The sequence below is a fragment of the Colobus angolensis genome, unplaced genomic scaffold, assembly GCF_000951035.1.
Source record: "Colobus angolensis palliatus isolate OR3802 unplaced genomic scaffold, Cang.pa_1.0 Scaffold52, whole genome shotgun sequence".
NCBI lineage: Eukaryota > Metazoa > Chordata > Mammalia > Primates > Cercopithecidae > Colobus > Colobus angolensis.
In genome coordinates, this window is record NW_012118710.1 from 4,950,621 (window position 1) to 4,974,526 (window position 23,906).

The window sequence follows — 23,906 nt, forward strand, 5'->3', positions numbered from 1 at the left end:
AAAAAAAAAAAAAAAAAAAGGATAAAAGTTGTACAAAAAAAGTGGATGTTATTAATACACAAGATATTGTTTAAGCAGATATTTTTCAAAAGCAGCCCTGCCTGCCAGCATCTCCCCCCAGGCTTGGTCCACTGCCTGGTATTTTTATGGAAGACATCTGGCAATTCCATCCCTTGGCCATTGCCTTAGCTCAGGCCTTCATCGCTTCTTAACTGAATTAACTAAAATAGTCTCCACTTGGCCTTCTTGCCTAATTCTGGCTCCCCTCCACAAGCCCCCAGAGAATTTTTCTGAAACATAAATCTGATCATGTCATTCCCTTTCTCAAAATCATCCAGTGGTGTTCTAAAGGTTTTTGGGTAAGAGTCAGATAGGCCCTTAAAAGGCCTATCATTTTATGGGCAGAGCTTACTTCCCTAACTTGATTTCCCACCACTCCCTCAATATGCTTTTATTCCAACCACACTTAAATGCACTAAAAAAATTCTCATTTATTTTGTCTCTGTACCTTCACGCATTGTACCCTCTGTCATCCATTCAAACACAGACGGTACCTTCTGCTCATCTGTCCACCCCAGCAATACTGTTTTTTTTTTTTTTTTTAGGCAGGGGCCCACTCTGTCTTCCAGGCTGGAGTGCAGTGTAATCATAGCTCATAGCAGCCTCAACCTCCAAGGGCTCAGTTGATCCTCCCACGTCAGCCTCTGGAGTAGCTGAGACTACAGGCATGTGCCACCATGCCTGGCTTACTTTTGCAATTTTTGTAGAGACGAGGTTTCGCCATGTTGCCAGGCTGTTCTCAAACTCCTGGACTCAAGCCTCTGTCTGCCTTGGCCTTGCACACTTGTGGGATTACAGGCGTGAGCCACTGAGCCCAGCCTCAATAAGTTTTTGTTGAATGAACAAATTCTAATTATGCTACAAGGTGAAACTGACAGGGTTTGCCAATGGCTTGGATGCAGGGTTTAAGAGAAAAAAAGGGAAGTTAGGGGATGAGCCCAAGATTTTTGGCCTGAGCACATGACAGAGTGAACTTGTCATTTACAAAAGTGGGGAAAATGTGGTAAGAGCAGGTTTGGTAGGGGATGTGAAACTATGAGTTAGTTTTCAGACACAGTACATTAAAACATTTATTTTAATTTTTTGTAGAGATAGGGTCCCACTACATTGCCCAGGCTGGTCTCAAACTCCTGGGCTCAAGTGATCCTCCCACCTCAGCCTCCCAAAGTTCTTGGATTACAGGTGTGAGCCACTGTGCCCAGCCAGTTTTTTAACACAGTGCATTTTAGTTTACTCTATTTTTAGATGGAGTCTTGCTCTGTCGCCCAGGCTGGAGTGCAGTGGCACGATCTCAGCTCACTGCAACATCTGCCTCCCAGCTTCAGACAATTCACTTGCCTCAGCCTCCCAAGTAGCTAGGATTACAGGCGCCCACCACCACCCCTGCTTAATTTTTTATTTTTAGTGGAGATGGGGTTTCACCATGTTGACCAGGCTGGTCTCAAACTCCTGGCCTCATGTGATCTGCCTGCCTTGGCCTCCCAATGTGCTGGGATTACAGGTGCGAGCCACTGCACCCAGCCATGGACATAGTGCATTTTAAAAGTCTATTAATGATGAGTTATTTGTTGGAATATCAAATAGGCATTGGATTTTCAAGTGTGTAGGTCAGGAGAAAAGTTGGGGCTGGATACATATATTTGAGATAAGGGTATTTAAGCTCATGAAAGTAGGTAAGATCATCTGCATGGTGACCACAGGCAGAGAACAGAAGAATTCAGAGGACAGGGTCCTGGAGCATTCCAACATTTAGAGGTTAGGAATCGAAGAAACCAGCAAAGCCAACTGAGAAGCAGCAGCAGTGAGGGAAGAGGTGAACCAAAGGGAAATGGTGTCCTGGATGCCACCAGAAGAAAATGTTTTAAGGAGGAAGTGGTCAGTTGTATTACATGCTGTGGAAGCATCAGATCAGAAGAGGACTCAGAGCACATAAGTGAATTTGGCAGCATGAAGTTCTGGCATTTGTGATCTCAGTGAGACCAGCTCTGTTGATGTGGTGGTGATGAAATGCTCATCAGATTGGATCTGAGTCTATTTAGTGTTGCCATAAAGGCACACCTGAGGCTGGGTAATTTATAAAGAAAACAGGTTTATTTGGCTCACAATTCTGCAGGCTAGAAGACTGGACATCTGGGGAAAGTCCCAGGCTGCTTCTCCCACTCATGGCAGAAGGTGAAGAGGAGCTGGTGTGTGCAGAGATCACAAGGCGAGAGAGGAAGCAAGAGAGAGCATAAGAGGGAAAGCTGCCTGGCTCTTTCCATAGGTTGGTGCAAAAGTAATTGCGTTTTTTGCTATCTTGTTTTTTTAATGGTAAAACCTGCAATTACTTTTGCACCAACTTATCAACAACCAGTTCTCACAGGAACTAATAAGAGTGAGAGCTCACTCACCACTGAGCTCTCACTCTTATTATGAGGAAGGCACCAAGACGTCCATGAATGATCTGTCCCCAAGACCCAAAGACCTCCCATTAGGCCCCACCTCTGACATTAGGGATTGTATTAGTCCATTTTCACACCGCTGATAAAGACGTACCTGAGACTGGGAAGAAAAAGGGGTTTAATGGACTCAGTTCCATGTGGCTGGGGAGGCCTCACAGACATGGCGGAAGGCAAAAGGTGTGTCTTACAGGGTGGTAGATAGGAGAGAGAACTTGTGCAGGGGAACTCCTCCTTATAAAACCATCAGATCTCATGAGACTTACCATTATTATGAGAACAGCACGGGAAAGACCTGCTCCCACGATTCAACTACCTCTCACTGGGTCTCTCCCATGACACATGGGAATTGTGGGAGCTATAATTCAAGATGAGATTTGGGTGAGGACACAGCCAAACCACATCAGGGATCAAATTTTAACATGAGATTTGGACAAACATCCAAATTATAGCAGATTGAGCCCAGCAGAATATGGGAGGGGAGGAAGTGGAGATACAGTACAAAACGCGCTTTCGTTTGCTGTCTGTCTGAAAAGGAGCAGAGAAGCATGATGTGGCTGATCACCATGTTGTTATTTTGGTTTGTCTGGGGACTGTTTCCCAGAATCCTTGTTAGATTCTGGGTTAAAGTTGGACAAAAGAGGAACATACTTTGTTCTTTCAGTTTATCTGGGGACTCTGTTTCCCAGAATCCTTGTTAGTGTCTGGGTTAGAATTGGACAAAAGAGGAACATACCCAATCTCTGGGAAGTGGAAGTGGAGCAGCAAACTTAATGTCTGAGACACAGAAGCAAAAGTAGTTGGAGGCCCCCACTTGCTTTAGACTCTCCTCCACCCACATTTAGCTCTGTTTCCAGACTGTTGGCCCTGTACAGCACTGGAGGACCCGGGCCCATCAAAACACACGTGGCTGCAACACACAGAAGCAGTAGCTATACAGAAGCCACGCCTTTTGGCCCGGTGCGGTGGCTCACGCTTGTCATCCCAGCACTTTGGGAGGCCAAGGCGGGTGGATCACTTGAAGTCAGGAGTTTGAGACCAGCCTGGCCAACATGGCAATACCCTGTCTCTGGTAAAAAAATACAGAAATTAGGCTGGGCGTGGTGGCTTATGCCTGTAATCCCAGCACTTTGGGAGGCCGAGGCAGGCAGATCACCTGAGGCTGGGAGTTCGAGACCAGGTTGACCAACATGGAGAAAACTCATCTCTACTAAAAATATACAAAATTAGCTGGCGTGGTGGTGCATGCCTATAATCCCAGCTACTCAGGAGGCTGAGGTAGGAGAATCGCTTGAACCTGGGAGGCGGAGGTTGCAGTGAGCTGAGATCATGCCATTGCACTCCAGCCTGGGCAACAAGAGAAACTCTGTCAAAACAAAACAAAACAAAACAAAAAAATTATCCAGGTGTGGTGGTGGGCGCCTGTAATCCCAGCTATCTAGGAGGCTGAGACAGGAGAATTGCTTGAACCCAGGAAGTGGAGGTTGCAGTGAGCCAAGATCACGCCATTGCACTCCAGCCTGGGCAACAGAGTGAGACTCCATCTCAAAAAAAAAAAAAAAAAAAGAAGCCACATCTATCCTTAGACCTCTCTACATGGTCCCACTTCTGCAGCTGCATGCATATGGCTCCTCAGATTTCCCTGCAAGTGCAGAGATGCCCACCCAGGTGGGTTCTTTCAGGAGCCTGATTAGCGATTGTCTCCGATTCTGCAGCTTCCATCTCTGGGTCTTCACTTGCCCAGCCCCTCCCCTGATTGTGTGAGGTCGGATCCCCATAATACCTACATCACTCACAGCACCTCTGTTTCCTTAGTGAACTCTTGCTTGATAGATACATGGGCTAACAGCTGGAATATGTGAGGTCAAGGGAATGTTGTTTGCTTTTAAGATGGGGGTTTAGCTGCCTGTTTATGCCAAGAGAATATTCTAGTAGAGAGGGGGAATTAATGATATAGGAAAGGAAGGACAACTGCAGGAGGAATGCAGGCTGTGAGCAGCAGGGCTGGGACCTAGGGGACCAGGGGAGAGGCTGGACTGAGATAGGGGCACAGGGCACTCATCCATTGTTTTGAGGGAAAAGGCAGAGTAGGTGGACACCTGTGTGAGCAGACAGATAGCTATGATGGCAGCCTGTGGACATCTCTTCTGGTTGGCCAGGCTCTGCAGCTCACGCCTGTAATCCCAGCACTTTGGGAGGCTGAGGTAGGTGAATCCCTTAAGCCAGGGAGAAGGATGTTGCAGTGAACCGAGATTGTGCCACTGAACTCCATCCTCGGCGATAGAGCCAGACCTTGTAAAAAAAATAAAAATAAAAATAAAGTCTCTTCTGATTGCTTTTATTGTCTCAGAAATAAGATCAGCAGCTGACAGCACCTGGAGGAAGTGCTGGTTATTTGAGAGAGGGAAAGGTGGGACCTAATTCTGAAATTTGGTCTTTTTTGGCTGCCTGATCTATGAACCACCTTCTAAAACTTGGGAAATTCTTCATTTTCTGAGTGTTGGTGGTTGTTAGAGCCCACCTCCCACCATGGAGGCTGAAAAGACCAGACCTTCACTCGGGCTATGCCTTAGTGAGGGCATGGGCGGGGCACAGGTCATATGAGGAGGCTCAGTCAATCAGATGCAGACTTCCTGATCTCAGCCTGGGGCCAGTGAAGTAAAGTAAGGAGGTTGGAGAATCTTTTCCCAGAGCAGCAGCCTCGGTGGGCGAGGTTCCATAGCTCTCTAGGCCCTGCGGGGCAGCAAGGGCGTCAGAGGAAGGTAAGGGTGCAGCCAGTCACAACATCCTCTGGTGTTTGGCAGTGGGATCCTCCTCGCCAACTTCCATCAATTCATCTTTTTTTTTTTTTTTTTTTGTTGAGTTTGAGTTTCCCTTTTTTTTTTTTTTTTTTTTTGAGACAGAGTCTCACTCTGTCACCCAGGCTGGAGTGCAGTACTTGAGAATCTCGGCTCACGGTGACGGCAACCTCTGCCTCCTGGGTTCAAGCGATTCTCCTGCCTCAGCCTCCTGAGTAGCTGGGATTACAGGCGTGTACCACCACACCCGGCTAATTTTTGTATTTTTAGTAGAGACGGGGTTTCACCATGTTGGCCAGGCTGAGCTCGAACTCCTGACCTTGTAATCCACCCTCCTTGGCCTCTCAAAGTGCTGGGATTACAGGTGTGAGCCACTGCACCCGGCCTTGAGACTGAGTTTCACTCTTGTTGCTCAGGCTGGAATACAATGGCATGACTTCAGCTCACTGCAACCTCCGCCTCCTGGGTTCAAGTGATCCTCCTGCATCAGCCTCCCAAGTAGCTGGGATTACAGGCATGTGCCACCATGCTCAGCTAATTTTTTTCTTTTCTCTTTTTTAATTTTTTTTTTTAGTAGAGACGGGGTTTCACCATGTTGGCCAGAATGGTCTCAAACTCCTGACCTCAGGTGATCCACGTGCCTTGGCCTTCCAAAGTGCTGGAATTACGGAGCCGCCGTGCCTGGCCATCACCAACTTCCTTCTGTGGTTTGGTCGTGGTGGTGCTCTGTGCTGAAATCTCCAGCCTCCCTGTCAGTTACAAGAGCCGCCTGATATCCTTTCAATAAATTCCTCTTGGACCCAGCCAGAATTAGTTTCTGTTGCTTGCAACCAAGAATCCAAACTGATACTGAGAGGAATTAGAGACTTGACTCAATGAACGTTCTTTCCAACTTCTCTCTGCATCTGCATACAGTTGGCATCATTTTTTTCTGAGTTTCTTGCATGTTAGAGACCAGTAGCTTCTGGAAGCTTTAGGATCATTTCTTTATAGTTCTATGACTGGAGAGTAATGATGGGTGCTTTTTCTCTTCCAACTCCAACAGAAAATCCCAGGAAAGTACTCCGAAAGGCCAGGCTTGAGTCACATGTCTCTTCTCAGAGCAAGCACTGATCTGAATGCTGGTGTTCTCTCAAATGTGTATATTGAAACCTAATACCCAATATGAGAGTGTTAAGAGGTGGGGCTTTTTGGAAAGTGATTAACTCTTAAAGGCTCCACCTTCATGAATGGGATTAGTACCCTTATAAAAGAGGTTGGACTGATGAGAGATGGGAACTTGGGGCCACAAGCATGTCATCCCCTTTTATTGGCTGGCCAGCTACCAGGCAGAGCCTCTGGCATGAGCCAACTTCCCTCTCCATTTACCTCTCCTCTCCTCCCACTCCCACTCCCCAGCCCTGGGCACTCCACATAGCCTGCAGTTGTCCAGAGAAAAACCTCTGTTCCCCTCGCTGCTGGGACAGTACTGGGGACCCTGGAATTTTTACCAGGTTTGAAAGTGTGAGGCCAACAGACAAAAAAAAATAGCTATTAAAAGATGGTCTTTAAGAATTTAATGGGCTGGGCACCATGGCTCATGCCTGTAATCCTAGCACTTTGGGAGGCCGAGGTGGGTGGATCACTTGAAGTCAGGAGTTCAAGACAAGCCTGGCCAACGTGGTGAAACCCTGTCTCTTCTAAAAATACAAAAATTAGCTGGCTGTGGTGGTGGGCGCCTGTAATCCCAGCTACTCAGGAGGCTGAGGCAGGAGAATCACTTGAACCCGAGAGGCAGAGGTTGCACTGAGCTGAGATGGCACCACTGCACTCCAGCCTGGGTGAGAGAGTGAGACTCTGTCTCAAAAACCAAACAAGCAAACAACAACAAAAAAGAAGATGGAGGCCAGGCTTAATGGCTAACGTCTAATCCCAGCATTTTGGGACTCGGAGGCAAGAGGATCACTTGAGCCCAGGAGTTTGAGACAACCCGGGCAATATAGTGAAACACCATCTCTACCAAAAATTAGAAAAATTAGCTGGGCCTGATGGTGCATACATGCAGTCCTAGCTATTCCAGAGGCTGAGGCTTGATCCTGGGAAGTTTGAGGCTGCAGTGAGCCTTGGTCTTGCCACAGCACTCTAGCCTGGGTGACAGAGTGACATCCTGTCTCAATAACAAAAATAATAATAATAATCTGTAATGAATGATGCAGCAAACACTGCTGACTGTCTTCCCAGGATCCCTTCTCTCCTCTCCCATTCCTAAGAGCACCTGGAATCTCAGGGGGAATCTTTCTCGGCTGGACACCACCCTAGGCTCTAGGTGGTTGGTTTAAACTGACCGAATATTCCATTCTCAGCCGTGATAAGATTAGGGATGGGCGAGGGACTCAACTGAAGCCAAGGAGAAACGACGAAGGGGCCCAGGGAATTCAGGAAAGGAAAAGTAAACGTTTTATAAAGGAAAAATCTCAAATATCAGGACCCCTCTAAACTTCTTTTTTTTTTTTTTTTTTGAGACAGAGTCTTGCTCTGTCACCCAGGCTGGAGTGCAGTGGTGCTATCTGGGCTTACTGCAACTTCTGTCTCCCAGGTTCAAGCGATTCTCCTGCCTCAGCCTCTGTAGTAGCTGGAATTACAGGTGCCTGCTACCACACCCAGCTAATTTTTGCATTTTTAGTAGAGAGGAGGTTTCACCATATTGGCCGGGCTGGTCTCAAACTCCTGACCTCAAGTGATCTGCCCACCTCTGCCTCCCAAAGTGCTGGGATTACAGGTGTGAGTCACTGTGCCTGGCCTAATTTTTGTATTTTGGTAGAGACAGGATCTCAAGTGCCTGTAATCCTAGCAGATGGGGAGGCTGAGGTGGGAGAATCACTTAAGGCCAGGAGTTTGAGACCAGCCTGGGCAACATAGCAAGATCCTACCTCTGCAAAAAATTTTTTTTTTAGAAAAAAGGGGCTGCCGAGAATTCTGTTGTATGGATATCACTATTAATTTAAACATTCTTTCAGTAATTGAAATTTGGTTTATTTGCAAACAAAACTGACATGTAGATTTCCTTAAGTGTGTATCATTTCGCTCATGTGCCGCATCCCATCCATCATCCAAAGCTTTTTTCTTTTTTTTTTTTGAGACGGAATTTCGCTCTTGTCATCCAGGCTGGAGTGCAATGGCTCAATCTTGGCTCATTGCAACCTCTGTCTCCCTGATTCAAGCGGTTCTCCTGCCTCGGCCTCCTGAGTAGCTGGGATTACAGGCACAGGACATCATGCCTGGCTAATTTTTGTATTTTTAGTAGAGACGGGGCTTCACCACGTTGGCCAGACTGGTCTCAAACTCATGACCTCGGGTGATCTGCCCACCTCAGCCTCCCAAAGTTTTGGGATTACAGGCATGAGCCACCATGCCCAGCCCCATCCACTTTTGTTCTCACACCCATAGTCAGCCAGAGAACCAGCCTGAAGCATCCAGGACAGCAGAGCCAAGGGGACGCCAGAGAATGAAGCTGGGGCCCTGATGATAACTGTGTCCCTCTGGACTGAACTTCGACTGAAGTCAGATGTACCCTGGCCTGCCCAGTTAGGTGCCAATACATTCTCTCTGTTGCTCAAGCTGGTTTGGACTAGGTCTTTTTTAAATTACCTGCAGCATAAAAGGTTCTCATTGGCACACAATAAAATAATCACAGCTGAAATGTTAAGTGAAGAAAGTATGATGAAAATGACACATAAATGTTGATAGCAATTACCTTAAAATACAAGTGTCAAAGAACAGAAACCAGATGGAGGTGCATCCGGACTGAGGTTATGGATTGGTTGTAGGGAATTTGTATGCTTCATTATAATTTTTTGATGCCTTTGAGTTTTCTACAATAATATGGACTACTTTCATAATCATTTGCCTCAAAACATGTTCCCTGGAAGCATAGCCTGAGACAGGGGTTCCGGGGCATGTGACTTAGGGAAGGAGTGCCCTTCAGGAAGAACCTGGAAGGGAGTGAGGGAAGCAGGATGGTGAAGGGGAAGGAACCAAGCAAGGATGTGGCCTCAGGTCAAGTGTAGGCTTCGCCTGGTTGGGGAATGGGCCCTGAAGTGTAGACTGAGCAACAGAGGTGAACCAAGACAAGGGAGTCTTGCTCTGTCACCTAGGCTAGAGTGCAGTGGTGCGAACTCAGCTCATTGCAACCTCCACCTCCTGGGTTCAAGCGATTCTCCTGCCTCAGCCTCCTGAGTAGGTGGGACTACAGGAGCGTGCCACCATACCTGGCTAACTTTTGTATTTTTTGTAGAGACAGGGTTTCAGTATGTTGGCCAGACTGCCCTCGAACTCCTAATCTCAGGTGATCTGCCCGCCTTGGCCTTCCAAAGTGCTAGGATTACAGGCGTGGGCCACCGCGCCTGGCCATTTATTTTTATTTTTTGTTATTTATTTATTTATTTATTTTTTGAGGTGGAGTCTCGCTCTGTCACCCAGGCTGGAGTGCAATGGAGAGATCTTGGCTCACTGCAACCTCTGCCTCCCATGTTCAAGCAGTTCTCCTGTCTCAGCCTCCTTCCCTACAGGCACCCACCACCATGCCTAGTTAATTTTGTGTGTGTGTTTTTAGTAGACACAGGGTTTCACTCTGTTAGCCAGAATGGTCTCAATCTCCTGTCCTCGTGATCTGCCCGTCTCGGCCTTCCAAAGTGCTGGGATTACAGGTGTAGGCCACCATGCCCGGCCTTTTTTCTTTTTTAAAGACAGGATCTCACTCTGTCAACAAGGCTGGAGTGCAGGGCCATGATCATAGCTCACTGCAGTACCACCACGCCCAGCTAATTTTTAAATTTTTGTGGAGATGAGGGGGTGTCTCTATGTTGTTCAGGCTGGTCTTGAACTCTTGGGCTCAAGTAGTCCTCCCACCTCAGTCTCCCAAAGCACTAGGATTGCAGGTGTGAGCTACCATGCCTGACTGTGGCTGACCCTTTGTATGCCTAAATCAGGCAATCATTGGCTATCCCTGTCGGTGGGGGGTGAAACCTCCAGGTGGTTTCTAGGCTAGCTGACTCCTGCCAGCCAAGCGCAGTTCTCCAGAGAACACAGGCATCTAAGCCTTATCCACCAGCAAAGCAGCAGCTGGGGCCGGACACACTGGTGGTGGTGAAGGCCTTCTGGGTGAGACATCAACAGTGTTTGCAACAATCATTTAAAGAGTTATTTAACATCAGGCTGGGCGTGGTGGCTCACATCTGTAATCCTAACACTTTGGGAGGGTGAGGCAGGCAGATCACTTGAGGTCAGGAGTTCAAGACCAATCTGGCCAATGTGGTGAAACCCTGTCTCTTCTAAAAATACACACACACAAAAAAGCCAGGCGCAGTGACTCACACCTGTAATCCCAGCACTTTGGGAGGCCGAGGCGGGCAGATCACCTGAGGTCGGGAGTTCAAGACCAGCCTGACCAACATGGAGAAACCCCCTCTCTCTACTAAAAATATAAAATTAGCTGGGCATGGTGGCGCATGCCTGTAATCCCAGCTACCTGGGAGGCAGAGTTTGCAGTGAGCCGAGATCACACTACTGCACTCCAGCCTGGGCAGCAAGAGTGAGATTCCATCTCAAAAAAAGAGTCATTAAACATCAAAAGGGAAAGAAAGCAAGCAGTATGCAGACTGACTCTACAGAGGCTGGCTCTTTTCTCCCTTTAGCCTCTGCTATCTATACTTACTAGTTGGCTATCATTGAAACTTAACAAATGGCCAGGTGTGACGGCTCATGCCTGTAATCCCAACACTTTGGGCGGCCAAGGCAGGCGGATCACCTGAGGCAAGGAGTTCGAGACTAGCAACAAAGCGAGACTCCACCTCAAAGAAAAAAAAAAGAAAGAAAGAAAAGAAAAAGAAACTTAACAAATGTATATAGAAGTCTTGGCTCTAGATAACTGAGAGAAATGGGACTAGCTTAGTGAGCTGCCAATTATATTACTTCTAATAATAGGATTCTTTATTAAAACAACTGTGGAAGAAAACAGTTCTTGCTTTCTATTCCTTTTTAAATCTGGGGCATTTTGCAAAATGGAAATTAACACCTCGACTTGCATTGCTGTGTGATTTGGGCTTTTCACTTCTGCACGGGAAGCCCGGCCTGGCTTATTGGCTGCCTGCCTTGCCTTAAGTCTTTTTTTTAAATTTGTGTAAATGTGTGGAGTACAAGTGTAATTTTGTTAGATGTATACATCACATAGTGGTGAAGTCAGGGCTTTTAGGGTATCCATAACCCCCATAATGTACATCATATCTGTTAAGTAATCTCCCATTATCCTTGCCCTGTTGTTGAAGCAGTTGGCTTGTTATTTTGGATTGAGCCACTTGGTGCTAGAGAAGAGAAGGCATTGAGTGAGGGAAACATGCTTGGGAATTCTGGAGATTGTTATCCTGCCCTGCCCACTCTCTCAGGGGGTTCTCCTGAAGTACCCTGGAATGTTCCTGTGGCCCCTGTGGATCGCCACCACAAAGATCATGAGGTTCTGTTGTCCTGGCAACCAGTTGTCCAGTGCCTCTGCATTGGAGCTGCTAAGGTTCCAGGAAGAGGCAGGACTGCCCGGCCCAGACTTGGAGGAAGACTTCTGGGCAGAAACGGAACACAGGAGCAGAGACATATAGTCTTGGCCCCAGTTTCATCTCAGTTATGCCCACCCTTTCAGTGTTCATGGATGTGCCCCTTGCTCACAAGCTAGAGGGCAGCTTGTTAAAGACCTACAAACAAGATGATTGCCCGAACAAGATGTTCTTAGCCTATAGAGGTAGATGCCTAGCAGTTCTGAAGTGTAAGACTTAAGTGATGGTAACTGCCTCTAGGAGGACAGTGTTCCCTGCTGCAGGGGGAGAGGTGCGGCCCAAGCTTCTGCAGGTGGAGAGATCTTTTCTTATTAACAGAATTACCCAGTGGGGAAAAGTGCAGATAAGGTCCCAGGTCATTCCATGCTCTCTGCCCTTCTCTGGGGGCTTCTAGGGATTTGGTGAGAGCTATGTCCTCTTCCACAACTCTATGCTTGGGGGCCTGCAAGGCCATCCCACACTTCTTCAGCATCTTATCTCCTCTCTCTCTCTTTCTCTTCCTGTTCTTGAACCAAGAATGGTTCTCCAAATTGAGCCTTCTGATATGCAACTGGGGCTCCCCACTGTGAAAGTCAGGGTTAGCTTTATTTAGCTTCATCTACCTATAACTCTCATTTTGCATATTATTATTTTATTTATTTATTTGTTTGTTTGTTTGTTTTTGGAGACGGGGCCTCACTCTGTTGCTCAGGCAGAAGTGCAGTGGCAAGATCTCAGCTCACTGCCACCCTTTGCCTCCTGGGCTCAAACCATCCTCCTGCCTCAGCCTCCTGAGTAGCTGGGACTACAGGTGCTGGCCACCATATCTGGCTGTTTTGTGTGTTTTTGTAGAGACAGGGTTTCATCATGTTGCCCAGGCTGGTCCTGAACTCCTGAACTCAAGTGATCCACCCACCTTAGCCTCCTGAAGTGCTGGGATTATAGGCTTGAGCCACCAATCCTGGGCTTGCATAATTTTTAACCTTTAAAATGGCATAGGTTTCAGTTGTCTTTTTTAAAAAGACAAAAATGATACACATTCACTAACAGCATATTGTTTTCATCAAGGAGAAAAGAAAAGGGAAAGTTGTATTTTCACGGGCACCTTCCCACAGCCCCACGGAGTCCAGGACAGACTTTTTTGCGGGCTGTCTGCAGAGCTCAGCCCCGGGGGCCCAAACCAGGCATCTGGAGCTTCCTCTGTGGTTTTCCTCACAGTCTGCATGACAAATGAAGGCCATCCCTGGGTTTCTCTCATGGTGCAGAAGACCCGACTACAGATATCACAGGATCCCTCCCTGAATTATGAGTACTTGCCCACCATGGGCCTGAAATCATTCATCCAGGCCTCTCTAGAACTCCTCTTGGGAAAGCACAGCCAAGCCATTGTGGAGAACAGGGTGAGAAGGCGGGCCCTCCCCTGGCTGATCCTGACAAAGAGAGTGGGGCTCTGGGTCTGCTCAACCTTAAACCCGAAAGGGACCTTGGAGGGCCCCCTGGTATTGATAAAGAAGACACCTGAGGCTCAGAGAGTCCACAGCTTTAGCCATAGAGTCAGGATCGGAATCCTAGTCCAGGTATTCCCTCCTCACACTGCTGATTTGAAAGCTCTTTCGAGATACGAATGATCTGAATTGGAGGTGGTGTTAGTATTCCTGTTACTGTTTTATTTTTTAATGTATTTTATATATATGTATTTTGAGACAGAGTCTCACTCTGTCACCCAGGCTAGAGTGCAGTGGTGCCATCTCGGCTCACGGCAACCTCCACCTCCCGGGTTCAAGCAATTCTCGCGCTGCATCCTCCTGCATAGCTGGAATCACAGGCGTGTGCCACCACGCCTGGCTAGTTTTTGTATTTTTTGTAGAGACAGGGTTTCACCATGTTGGCCAGGCTAGTCTCAAACTCCTGGCCTCAGGGGATTCACCTACCTTGTCCTCCCAAAGTGCTGGGATTACAAGCATGAGCACCGCCCCTGGCCTCCATTACTGTTTTAGAGTGTTATTTCTATTTCTTTTCATTTTTTAATGTTTATTTACTTATTATTTTTTTGAGATGGAGTCTCACTCTGTCACCCAGACTGGAGTGCAGTGGCCTGATCTCCGCTCACTGCAACCTCCGCCTCCCAGGTTCAAGTGATTCTCCTGCCTCAGCCTCTTGAGTAGCTGGGATTACAGGTGTGTGCCACCACATCTGGCTAATTTTTGTATTTTTAGTAGAGACGGGGTTTCAACATGTTGGCCAGGCCGGTCTCAAATTCCTGACCTCAAGTGATCCGCCCACCTCGGCCTCCCAAAGTGCTGGAAGTACAGGTGTGAGCCACCGCGCCAGGCCTATTTCTGTCTATTTCTTGATTGCAGGTAGGGGGTGTACATACTGTTGGTGACAGTGGTGCCTTCCAGCTTGGGGTCCAGTTTCTCAGAACTTGGCATAAGGATGCTCGTATAGTTTATATCATCTCTTCTCAAAAAGGTTAGTCTTACCCAAGATGAGGGCGACAGCAAATCCCCATCCCCTGTTCCTAATCTTCATCCCATTTGCCATCTTCACTGTTATCCCTCATTCTCTATCATGAGCAAAATGGCGGACAAGCCAAGCTATTTATGTCCTTTTCCTGCTAATGTCCCACCTTCAGCCAGTGACTCTCAGCCTCACACTCCAGTACCTCTGCCTCCATCTCTCTGATTCCCATGTACCAATTAGTGGGGGGGGTCTGTGTTCCCACAGAACTGCATGGACTCGTCTTCCAGGACATAGGCTTTACAGTTTGTGAATACTCCATCTGGGACCCCAAGAAGCTATGCGTGGACCCCGACATGCTCCTCAATGTGGTGGAGGTAGAGGGGCCCTGCTCACAAACTCCTCCCCAGAGCTGACTTACAGCCTAATGTTCCTCTCCTCCCCACACCTTTTAAGTCATCCAAGACCTTTTCCAGGTTTGAATTTGCCTGTCCCTTCAATGGTAACTAACATGGAGGAGGACTTCACCCCCAAATGCCCCGGGGCCACCACTCCTGGGTAAAGGTGAAGCCTGATGAGACTGTCTGTACTTGCAGCAGATCCCACATGGCTGTGTCCTTGTGATTGGGAACATTATCGACTGCAAGTTGACACCAAGTGGGTGGGCAAAGTTGGTGTCCATGATAAAGGTAAACCCAATCTCCCGCCCAGCCTTCCTGTCTTTGACTCTCTGCTCTCTCCTCCATCTGTCTCATTCTTTTCTTGTTTTCCTTTCTCCTACAGAGCAAGCAGATATTCCCATTTTTTGATATTCCCTGTCAAGGTTTATACACCGGTGACTTGGAAGAAGATACTAGAATCTTACAATACTTTGTGTCTCAAGGCTTTGAGTTCTTCTGCAGCCAGTCTCTGTCCAAGAATTTTGGCATTTATGGTACGGTACAGGCAGAAGAAGGGAGGGTCTATTGCTGAAGTGGGGCCGCGCTCACAGCAGTGATGTTTTTGATATCTCCTCCTTAGGAGGGAGCCAAGGACTCCAGGGAGAGCACTATAGAGGCAGAAGTGGGGAGCACTGAGCTAGAATTTTGTTTTGTTACTCAGTCTAGCCACCCAACCCAACTTGACTTAGATCATTTCACCCCCTCAGGCCTCTGTTTCCTCAACTATAAGATGAGAAGGTGGGGCTGGCATGGTGGGTGACACTTGTAATCCCAGTTGACACCTCCCAATCCCTCCTTTGGGAGGTCGAGGTTAGGTGATCACTTGAAGCCAGGAATTCAAGACCAGCCTGGGCAATACACCGAGACCCTGTCTCTACAAACAATTAAATCAGTTGGGCATAGTGGTACACACTGGTAGTCCTAGCTACCCGGGGGGCTGAGGCAGGAGGACTGCTTAAGCCCAGGAGGTTGAAGTTGCAGTGAGCTATGATTCCACCATTGCACTCTAGCCTGGGTGACAGACAGAGAGATAGTCCCTTAAAAGAAAAAAAGGAAAGGAAAAAACAGAAGAGTAGAATTTAGTGATTTTTCAAGTTCCTTCCTCCTTTAAGACTCTGACTTATGGGTACTTTTGCTGGAAGGAGAGCCTCTGGCAACTTCTCGGAGCCTGAATACCACCCTGGCTGGGCTGCGATGAGGGTGGCTCAACCCTTTTTTCTGTGAGGTTGGAGGTTGAGATCTAGGTGAAGGCCTTAGGAGTGGAGGAAGGGGCTGAGGCTGAGGCTGTCTTCCCAACACTGCAGATGAAGGAGTGGGGATCCTAGTGGTGGTGGCAGTCAACAACCAGCAGCTGCTGGGTGTCCTCTCCCAGCTGAAGGGATTAGCCGAGGCCCTGTGGCTAAATCCTCCCAACACGGGTGCACGCATCATCACCTCCATCCTCTGCAACCCTGCTCTGCTGGCAGAATGGTAAGGGTGAGGGCTGGAGCAGGAAGGGATGGGAGAGGCCCTGGGCGCCTGCAGACCTGCTGATCCACAGGATTCGGCAGGGTGCTTCTCTCCTGCCCATGTGACCTTTTTACTCCATTCATTCGTCAACATTTACTGAGGACCTGATGTATACCAATGGCGGTGCCTATACCAGGGGTTGCCTTAGGGGACAGAGTGATAGGACATTTGTTTTGCACCCAGGCCAATGTTATCTGAACTCTTCCAGGTTGCTCGGGGAGATTAGACAGCATCAGGGGCTTGCAACTCTGGCAAAATCTGCCTGGGAGCCTCCTTGGCTTGCTTAAATTAATAAGGGATCAAATCTCCCTCCCACTCATAATCATCCCAGAGCCTCAGGCACTCTGTTGGGGACCTTTGAAGGTAAAAAGAGTGGACTGGCAATGAGGGAGGTTTGAGGGCAAGGGGTCCTCACGCCCTCCTTTCTCATTGTCCTTCCTTGGTAGGCAGCAGAGTCTAAAAGAAGTTGTAGAGAACATCATGCTAACCAAGGAAAAAGTGAAGGAGAAACTCCGGCTCCTGGGAACCCCTGGGTCCTGGGGTCACATCACTGAGCAGAGTGGGACCCATGGCTATCTTGGACTCAACTGTAAGGGTCTGGGGGCGGGTGTCCCCCTTTCTGACCTTTGGCCTGTATTTGAGCATTAAACTTCACGGACTAGGTGACCAGTTCCTAGCTTCACTCCAGATTTTGATTCTGTCCTCTGGAAAATGGGCTGCTTTAAAGACACCTCTGGACCCCCAGAAGTACCGACACTCCCTATCCTTCATAAACCAGCCTGGGTGCCTGGTACAGTGATTCATGCCTGTAATCTCAACACTTTGGGAGGCCGAGGTGGGTGGATCCCCTGAGGTCAGGAGTTCGAGACCAGGCTAGCCAACAGGGTGAAACCCTGTCTCTACTAAAAGAACAAAAAACAAAAAGTAGCCGGGCATGGTGGTGCATCCCGTAATCCTAGCTACTTGGAAGGCTAAGGCAGGAGAATCACTTGAACCTGGGAGGCGAAAGTTGCAGTGAGCCGACACTGCACCATTGCACTCCAGCCTGGGCAACAAGATCAAAATTCCATCTCGATCAATCAATCAATCAATAAAAAATGAGAAAAGAAACCAGCCTGGGCTAGAGGAGAATTGGAGATGGCCAGTCTCAGGATCTGAGACCTTGTCGTGATTTTAGCCCAGCAGGTGGAATACCTGGTCAGGAAGAAGCACATCTACATCCCCAAGAACAGTCAGATTAACTTCAGCTGCATCAATGCCAACAACATAAATTACATCACTGAGGGCATCAATGAGGCTGTCCTCCTCACAGAGGGCTCAGAGATATGTCTTCCAAAGGAAAAAAAAACCCTGATTGGAATAAAACTTTAGTCTTTGCAAAAATCTTGTGCTGATTACTCGTTGCTACAAATCATTTATTTACAAAGCACTTTCTTCACTTATTTATGAAGCAATGGTCTGGCCTCAGTACAGAGAAAGAGAGAGAGAGAGAGAGAGAGAGAGAGAGAAAGAAAGGCCCGGAGGGGAAGGGTATATCTACCTTCATTGGCCATCTTATATTTATTGAGCACCTACTACATTAAGGCCCTGAGCTGGCTGTGAAAGGGAGTACAAAAACAGGTACGAACCAGCCTGTTTTCTCCAGACACTTACAGTCTAGTTGGGAGACAAGCCTTAGTCACATAAAACACTTAAGTAACATTTTAAGGTTGAATGTAATAGAAGTCAGAATGTGTAAACAGAAAATGTGCCAGGAATTTAGAAAAGGAATACCTCAAAGTGGGCCGGAAGAGATGGAGAGCATCTCATGAGGAGGTAGGACTTGACTGGGATATTGACAGATGAATGGATTGGATGAATAACAACTAATGGAAGCTGGAAGGATAGCCTAGGTCAATAACAGCCAGAGCAAGTGTCACCGACATGATAAGAAAAAATAAATGTTTTATCGGGCATCTACTAATACATGGGACTCTGTAAACCCCCAGTATACCAACAGGTATATGACAAAGTTGGTGCCCTCCACTCTTGTTGGGGAGATACAATTTACGTGGTTGAAAGGAAAAACTCACTTTTCTCTCTCCTCTACTGTGATTCTCAATTCTGACACAAGATTATAGGGTTTTCCCCACACAATTAATTCAGTTATTTGGTGGACATCAGTTGGGTGTCTTAAAATTCAATAGATTATTATTTTTTTCTTTTCTTGAGACGGCATCTCGCTCTGTCGCCCAGGCTGCAGAGCAGTTGCACAATCTCGGCTTACTGCAACCGCCACCTCCCAGGTTCGAGCGATTCTCTTGCCTCAGCTTCCCAAGTGGCTGGGACTACAGATACGTGCCACCAGATCCGGCTAATTTTTGTATTTTTGTTAGAGACGGGGTTTCGCCATGTTGGCAAGGTTGGTCTTGGACTCCTGATCTCAAGTGATCCACCCGCCTTGGCCTCCAAAAGTGCTGGGATTACAGGTGTGAACCACCGTGCCCAGTTCAATTCAATAGATTCTGATACTATCTACCTGGAGTTAGCATCAAATTCCAGAGGTGAAGGACTCAGTTCTGCAAGACTGTACCCCACTTCAGATGCCAGTCATATCCAGTGGTGTGACCTGTGCATCTGCTATAAACTGGGGGTTCCTACCACTCCTTCCTTGGGTTTGATAATTTGCTAGAACAATTTGCACATCTCAGGAAAATAGTTTACTTACTAGATTATCAGTTTGTTATAAAAGGATACAACTCAGGAACAGCCAGATGGAAGACACACATAGGGAAAAGTGTGAGGAAAGGGGCGTGGAGCTTCCGTGGTCTCTCCTCCTGGTTCCCCCTCCCAGTTCCTCCATGTGTTCGCCAACCTGGAAGCTCTCCCAAACTCTTTAGTTAGGGGTTTTTATGAAGGCTTCGTTGCGTAGGCATGATGGACTGAAACACTGGCCGTTATTGATTAACTCAACCTCCACCCAGTCCCTCTCCTCTCCCTAGAGGTCACGGGTGGAGCTAAAAGGTCCAAACTTCTAATCACATTGTCAGCCCCTCCCACAACAAGTCAGCCATCCTTATGGGCTTTCCAACAGTGACCTCGTTAACATAAACTCAGCTGTGGTTGAAGAAGTCTCATTAGGAATAATAAACAATGCTCCTTTCACTCTACACTTCTTAACGCTTTGGAAATTCCAAGGGTTTTGTTTTATTTTTTTGAGATGGAATTTCGGTCTTGTTGCCCAGGCTGGAGTGCAATGGCATGATCTCGGCTCACTGCAACCTCCGCCTCCTGGGTTCAAGCAATTATCCTGCCTCAGCCTCCCAAGTAGCTGGGATTATAGGCATGCACCACCGCGCCTGCCTAATTTTGTATTATTATTATTATTTTTTTTTACTAGAAACGGGGTTTCACCATGTTGGTCAGGCTGGGCTCGAACTCCTGCCTGACCTCAAGTAATCCACCTGGCTCAGCCCCCCAAGGTGCTGGGATTACAGGTGTGAGCCACTGCATCCGGCCTCCAAGGGTTTTTACGAGTTCTGTGCCAGAAACTGGACAGAGACCAAAGCTATTTCTTATCATAAATTTCAATACCACAATGATAAAAATGTAGATAACAATAAAAGGTGACATGTAATAAGTGCTAATGATTGTTTTAGTAAAGGGTTACCCCAGGGGGACTTAGTTACCCAAACCCTGCATATTCCAAGGGTCTTCAGGACTGGGCCTCACTGGCTTCTGGGGTATGCATCCAGGCCCTTGAGTGTCCTACCCGGTAAGAGTATCTTTGTGACTCAAGACTTTGGGATGCATCTATTAGTTTGACTTCTTGGGACTGGAGACTGAGCAGCTAAGCTCTGTTATATGGGTACTGCATGACTATGTAATTGATCCCCAATAAAAACTCTGGACACCAAGGCTTAGGGGGGCTTCCCTGGTTGGCAGCACTTCACACATGCTGTCACACACTGGTACTGAGAGAATTAAGCACTGTCTGTGTGAATCCACTCAGTGAAGACAACTGGAATTTTGTGCCTGGTTTCTCCTGGACTCCACCCTGTGCCTTTTTCCCTTGCTGATTTCACCCCGTTGCCTTTCACTGTAATAAACTGTAACCACAAGTGTAACAGCTATGCTGAGTCCTGTGAAAGCCTGCAGGTGGCCTCAGAGACCTCCAACACACCCGTTCAATTAGATTCAGAGCTGGGTTTAGCAGGAAGATTCAGGCAAGCCCATTTTCAGCTTCCTTGCATCCCCTGAGGATTGCTCCTGCAGGGAGTACAGATAAGTGATCAGCCTCATAGGGTTGAGCTTGAGATCCCAAAACCTGGCTGCCAAGGTTAGTAGGCTCCTGCCTGGAAAAGAAAGTCCCCTTCCCATAGACTGTAATTCTTATGAGAGGTAGCAGAGTGATATGGTCTGGCTGTGTCCCCACCCAAATCTCATCTTGAATTGTAGCTCCCATAATTCCCACATGTTGTGGGAGGGACCCACTGGGAGATAATTCAATCACGGGGGTGGTTTACCCCATACTGTTCCCGTGGTAGTGAATAAGTTTCGTGAGATCTGATGGTTTTATAAGGGATTTCCCCTTTCACTTGGCTCTCATTGTCTCTTATCTGCCACCATGTAAGACGTGCCTTTTGCTTTCCTCCATGATTGTGAAACCTCCCCCGCCACGTGGAACCGTGAGTCCATTAAACCTCTTTTTCCTTATAAATTAGTCAATCTCAGTATGTCTTTATTAGCAGTGTGAAAAGAAGCTGATACACAGGGCATCTGAGTAGAGGTGATTGTGAGGAGGCTTGCAAGAAAGTTCATAGAACAAACATAGCCATCTCCTCTGGCTTCCTGTTTAGAAACGGGTTTTATTTTGAGCCCCTGTATTTGTCCACAGTCTCATGTTCTTCTTCAGGTCGTTTACTGGCTTACTTGAGACACAGGGATTTCTAGTGTACCCAGCCCAGGATGCTGGCAGGATTTGGCAGAGAGACTGGTTGTCTTCTCAGCCTTTGTTTGTAATTGGCTTCCATACCCCACTATTGACTTCACACTCAAGATTCACTTTAACCCTTCTTGAAAGTTTTTTTCTATCCAAATCACCTTTTTTTTTTTTTTTTTAATACAGAGTCTCACTCCGTCACCCAGGTTGGAGTTCAGTGGCACGATCTTGGCTCACTGTAACCTCCTCCTACCGGGTTCAAGCAATTCTCCTGTCTCAGTCTCCTGAGTAGCTGGGATTACAGGCGCCTGCCACCAAGCCCAACTAATTTTTGTATTTTTAGTAGAGACAGGGTTTCACCTTGTTGGTCAGGCTGGTCTTGAACTCCTGACCTCAGGGGATCCACGCGCCTCCGCCTCTCAAAGTATTGGGATTACAGGCATGAGCCACCATGCCTGGCCTAAATCATCTCTTAAAGTTAGTTTCAGATACCTGGTTACTGTTATTTATTTATTCTTGTGCTTTAGCCACCTGAATAGCTGGGACTACAGGGGCATGCCACCATTCCCGACCAATTTTTGTATTTTTTGTAGAGACGGGGTTTCACCATGTTGGGCAGGCTGATCTCGAACTCCTGACCTCAGGTAATCTGCCCGCCTCAGCCTCCCAAAGTGCTGGGATTACAGGTGTGAGCCACCGTGCCTGACCTTTGTTTAAAGTATTAATGATTTAAAATGTTTTAGGCCGGGCGTGGTGGCTCAAGCCTGTAATCCCAGCACTTTGGGAGGCCGAGATGGGAGGATCACGAGGTCAGGAGATCGAGACCATCCTGGCTAACCTGGTGAAACCCTGTCTCTACTAAAAATACAAAAACTAGCCGGGTGAGGTGGCGGGCACCTGTAGTCCCAGCTACTCGGGAGGCTGAGGCAGGAGAATGCCGTAAACCCGGGAGGCGGAGCTTGCAGTGAGCTGAGATCCGGCCACTGCACTCCAGTCCGGGCGACAGAGCGAGACTCCGCCTCAAAAAAATAAATAAATAAATAAATAAAATGTTTTATTGTAAACATTTGCAAACGCAGTAGGCAGAATTATGAGTCTCCTTATACCCATCATCCAATGTCCATGATTGCATTGTAGGTAACCTTGAGGCTGCAGTGAGCTATGAAAATGCCACTGCACTCCAGCCTGGGAGAGAAAGTGAGACCGAGTCTCAAAAAAATAAAAAAAAATAGGCCGGGCGCAGTGGCTCAAGTCTGTAATCCCAGCACTTCGGAAAGCTGAGGCGGGCGGATCACGAGGTCAGGAGATCGAGACCATCCTGGCTAACCTGGTGAAACCCCGTCTCTACTAAAAAATACAAAAAACTAGCCGGGCGAGGTGGCGGGCGCCTGTAGTCCCAGCTACTCGGGGGACTGAGGCAGGAGAATGGTGTAAACCTGGGAGGCGGAGCTTGCAGTGAGCTGAGATCCGGCCACTGCACTCCAGCCTGGGCGACAGAGCGAGACTCCGTCTCAAAAATAAATGCATAATAAAATAAAATAAAATAAATAAAAATGACAAGAGAATGAAAATGGCACACTAGAAAATGTCTATTTAACACAAAAGGGCCTGGCATGGTGACTCACGCCTGTAATCCCAACACTTTGGGAGGCCGAGGCAGGCGGATCACCTGAGGTCAGGAGTTGGAGACTTTTAATAGTCCAGTTTCAACAATGGGTAGAACAAAACAGAAGGTTAACAAGAAAACAGAAGACTTGAACAACACTACAAACAACCTAGACCTAAAACATGTCTATAAACCACTCCACCCAACAACAGAAGTGCATGTGAACATTCTCCAGTACAGGCCATAAAACAAGCCTCAATAAATTTAAAAAGATTGAAATCATATAAAGTATATTCTCCAACCACAATGGGATGAAATTAGAAATCAGTAACAGAAGGAAAGCTGGGAGATTAATAAATACATGGAAATTAAACAGCATACTCCTAAATAACCAATGGGTCAAGGAAGAAATCACAAGAGAAATTGGAAAATACTTTGAGATGAATAAATGTGAATATAACATAGCAAAACTTATGAGAGAAAGTAAAAGCAGTGCTTAGAAGGAAATTTATAGCTGTAAGTGTCTATTTTGAAAAAAATAAATATGATCTAGCAATTCCACTTCTGAGATACAATTCAGTCCATAGCGGTGTGGCTTGTATCAGATGACATGAACTGAAGTAGCTGGTAGATATGGAGGAGGGTGTTTGTGTGTTATATATTTCTACATGGCTCTGTTTAACTAGGTGCCAGTTGTCTGTATTCACTTTCTTGCAGAAGAAACCACATGTAAGTTATGCTCAAACTGTTCCCTAACATATCAACAGTATTGGAACAAATTCAGGCTTTCAAATCAAGCATTATAGCAGAACTGACTGTACCACCAGGATTTTTTGTAGATATTGACAGCTGATTCTAGAATTCATATGGAAAAGCAAAAGACCTAGAATAGCCAAAACTATCTTGAAAAAGAACAAAGTTGGAATACTAACATTACCTAATTTCAAGTGTTATAAAGCAATAGTAATCAAGATAGTGTGATATAAACATGGACAATCAGTGGAACAGAATAGAGGGTCCAGAAATAAACACATCTATATATGGACAACTGATTTTTGACAAAGATACAAATGCAATGCAATGAATAGTGCTGTAAAAATTGGATAAACACACG

General features: G+C 47.0%; 1 protein-coding gene across 1 annotated transcript; it reads left to right on the forward strand.

The window, feature by feature from the left end:
• Positions 1-11,850: 11,850 nt before the first annotated feature.
• On the forward strand, positions 11,851-17,648 carry GOT1L1 (glutamic-oxaloacetic transaminase 1-like 1). The gene is made up of 9 exons (XM_011960709.1): positions 11,851-12,062; positions 13,075-13,256; positions 14,217-14,328; positions 14,584-14,693; positions 14,913-15,005; positions 15,100-15,250; positions 16,061-16,226; positions 16,712-16,854; positions 17,443-17,648. Exons 1-9 carry the CDS (start codon positions 11,948-11,950, stop codon positions 17,634-17,636), a joined length of 1,266 nt encoding a protein of 421 aa, XP_011816099.1. The 5' UTR covers positions 11,851-11,947; the 3' UTR covers positions 17,637-17,648.
• Positions 17,649-23,906: the final 6,258 nt, after the last annotated feature.

What these genes read in the sequence shown, in the direction of transcription:
- GOT1L1 (XM_011960709.1), top strand. Translation starts at nt 11,948, where the DNA reads ATGCCCACCCTTTCAGTGTTCATGGATGTGCCCCTTGCTCACAAGCTA. An exon ending in TATCATCTCTTCTCAAAAAG is followed by an intron (nt 14,329 to 14,583) that starts GTTAGTCTTACC and finishes GTGTTCCCACAG; the next exon opens with AACTGCATGGACTCGTCTTC. An exon ending in CCTGCTCTGCTGGCAGAATG is followed by an intron (nt 16,227 to 16,711) that starts GTAAGGGTGAGG and finishes CTTCCTTGGTAG; the next exon opens with GCAGCAGAGTCTAAAAGAAG.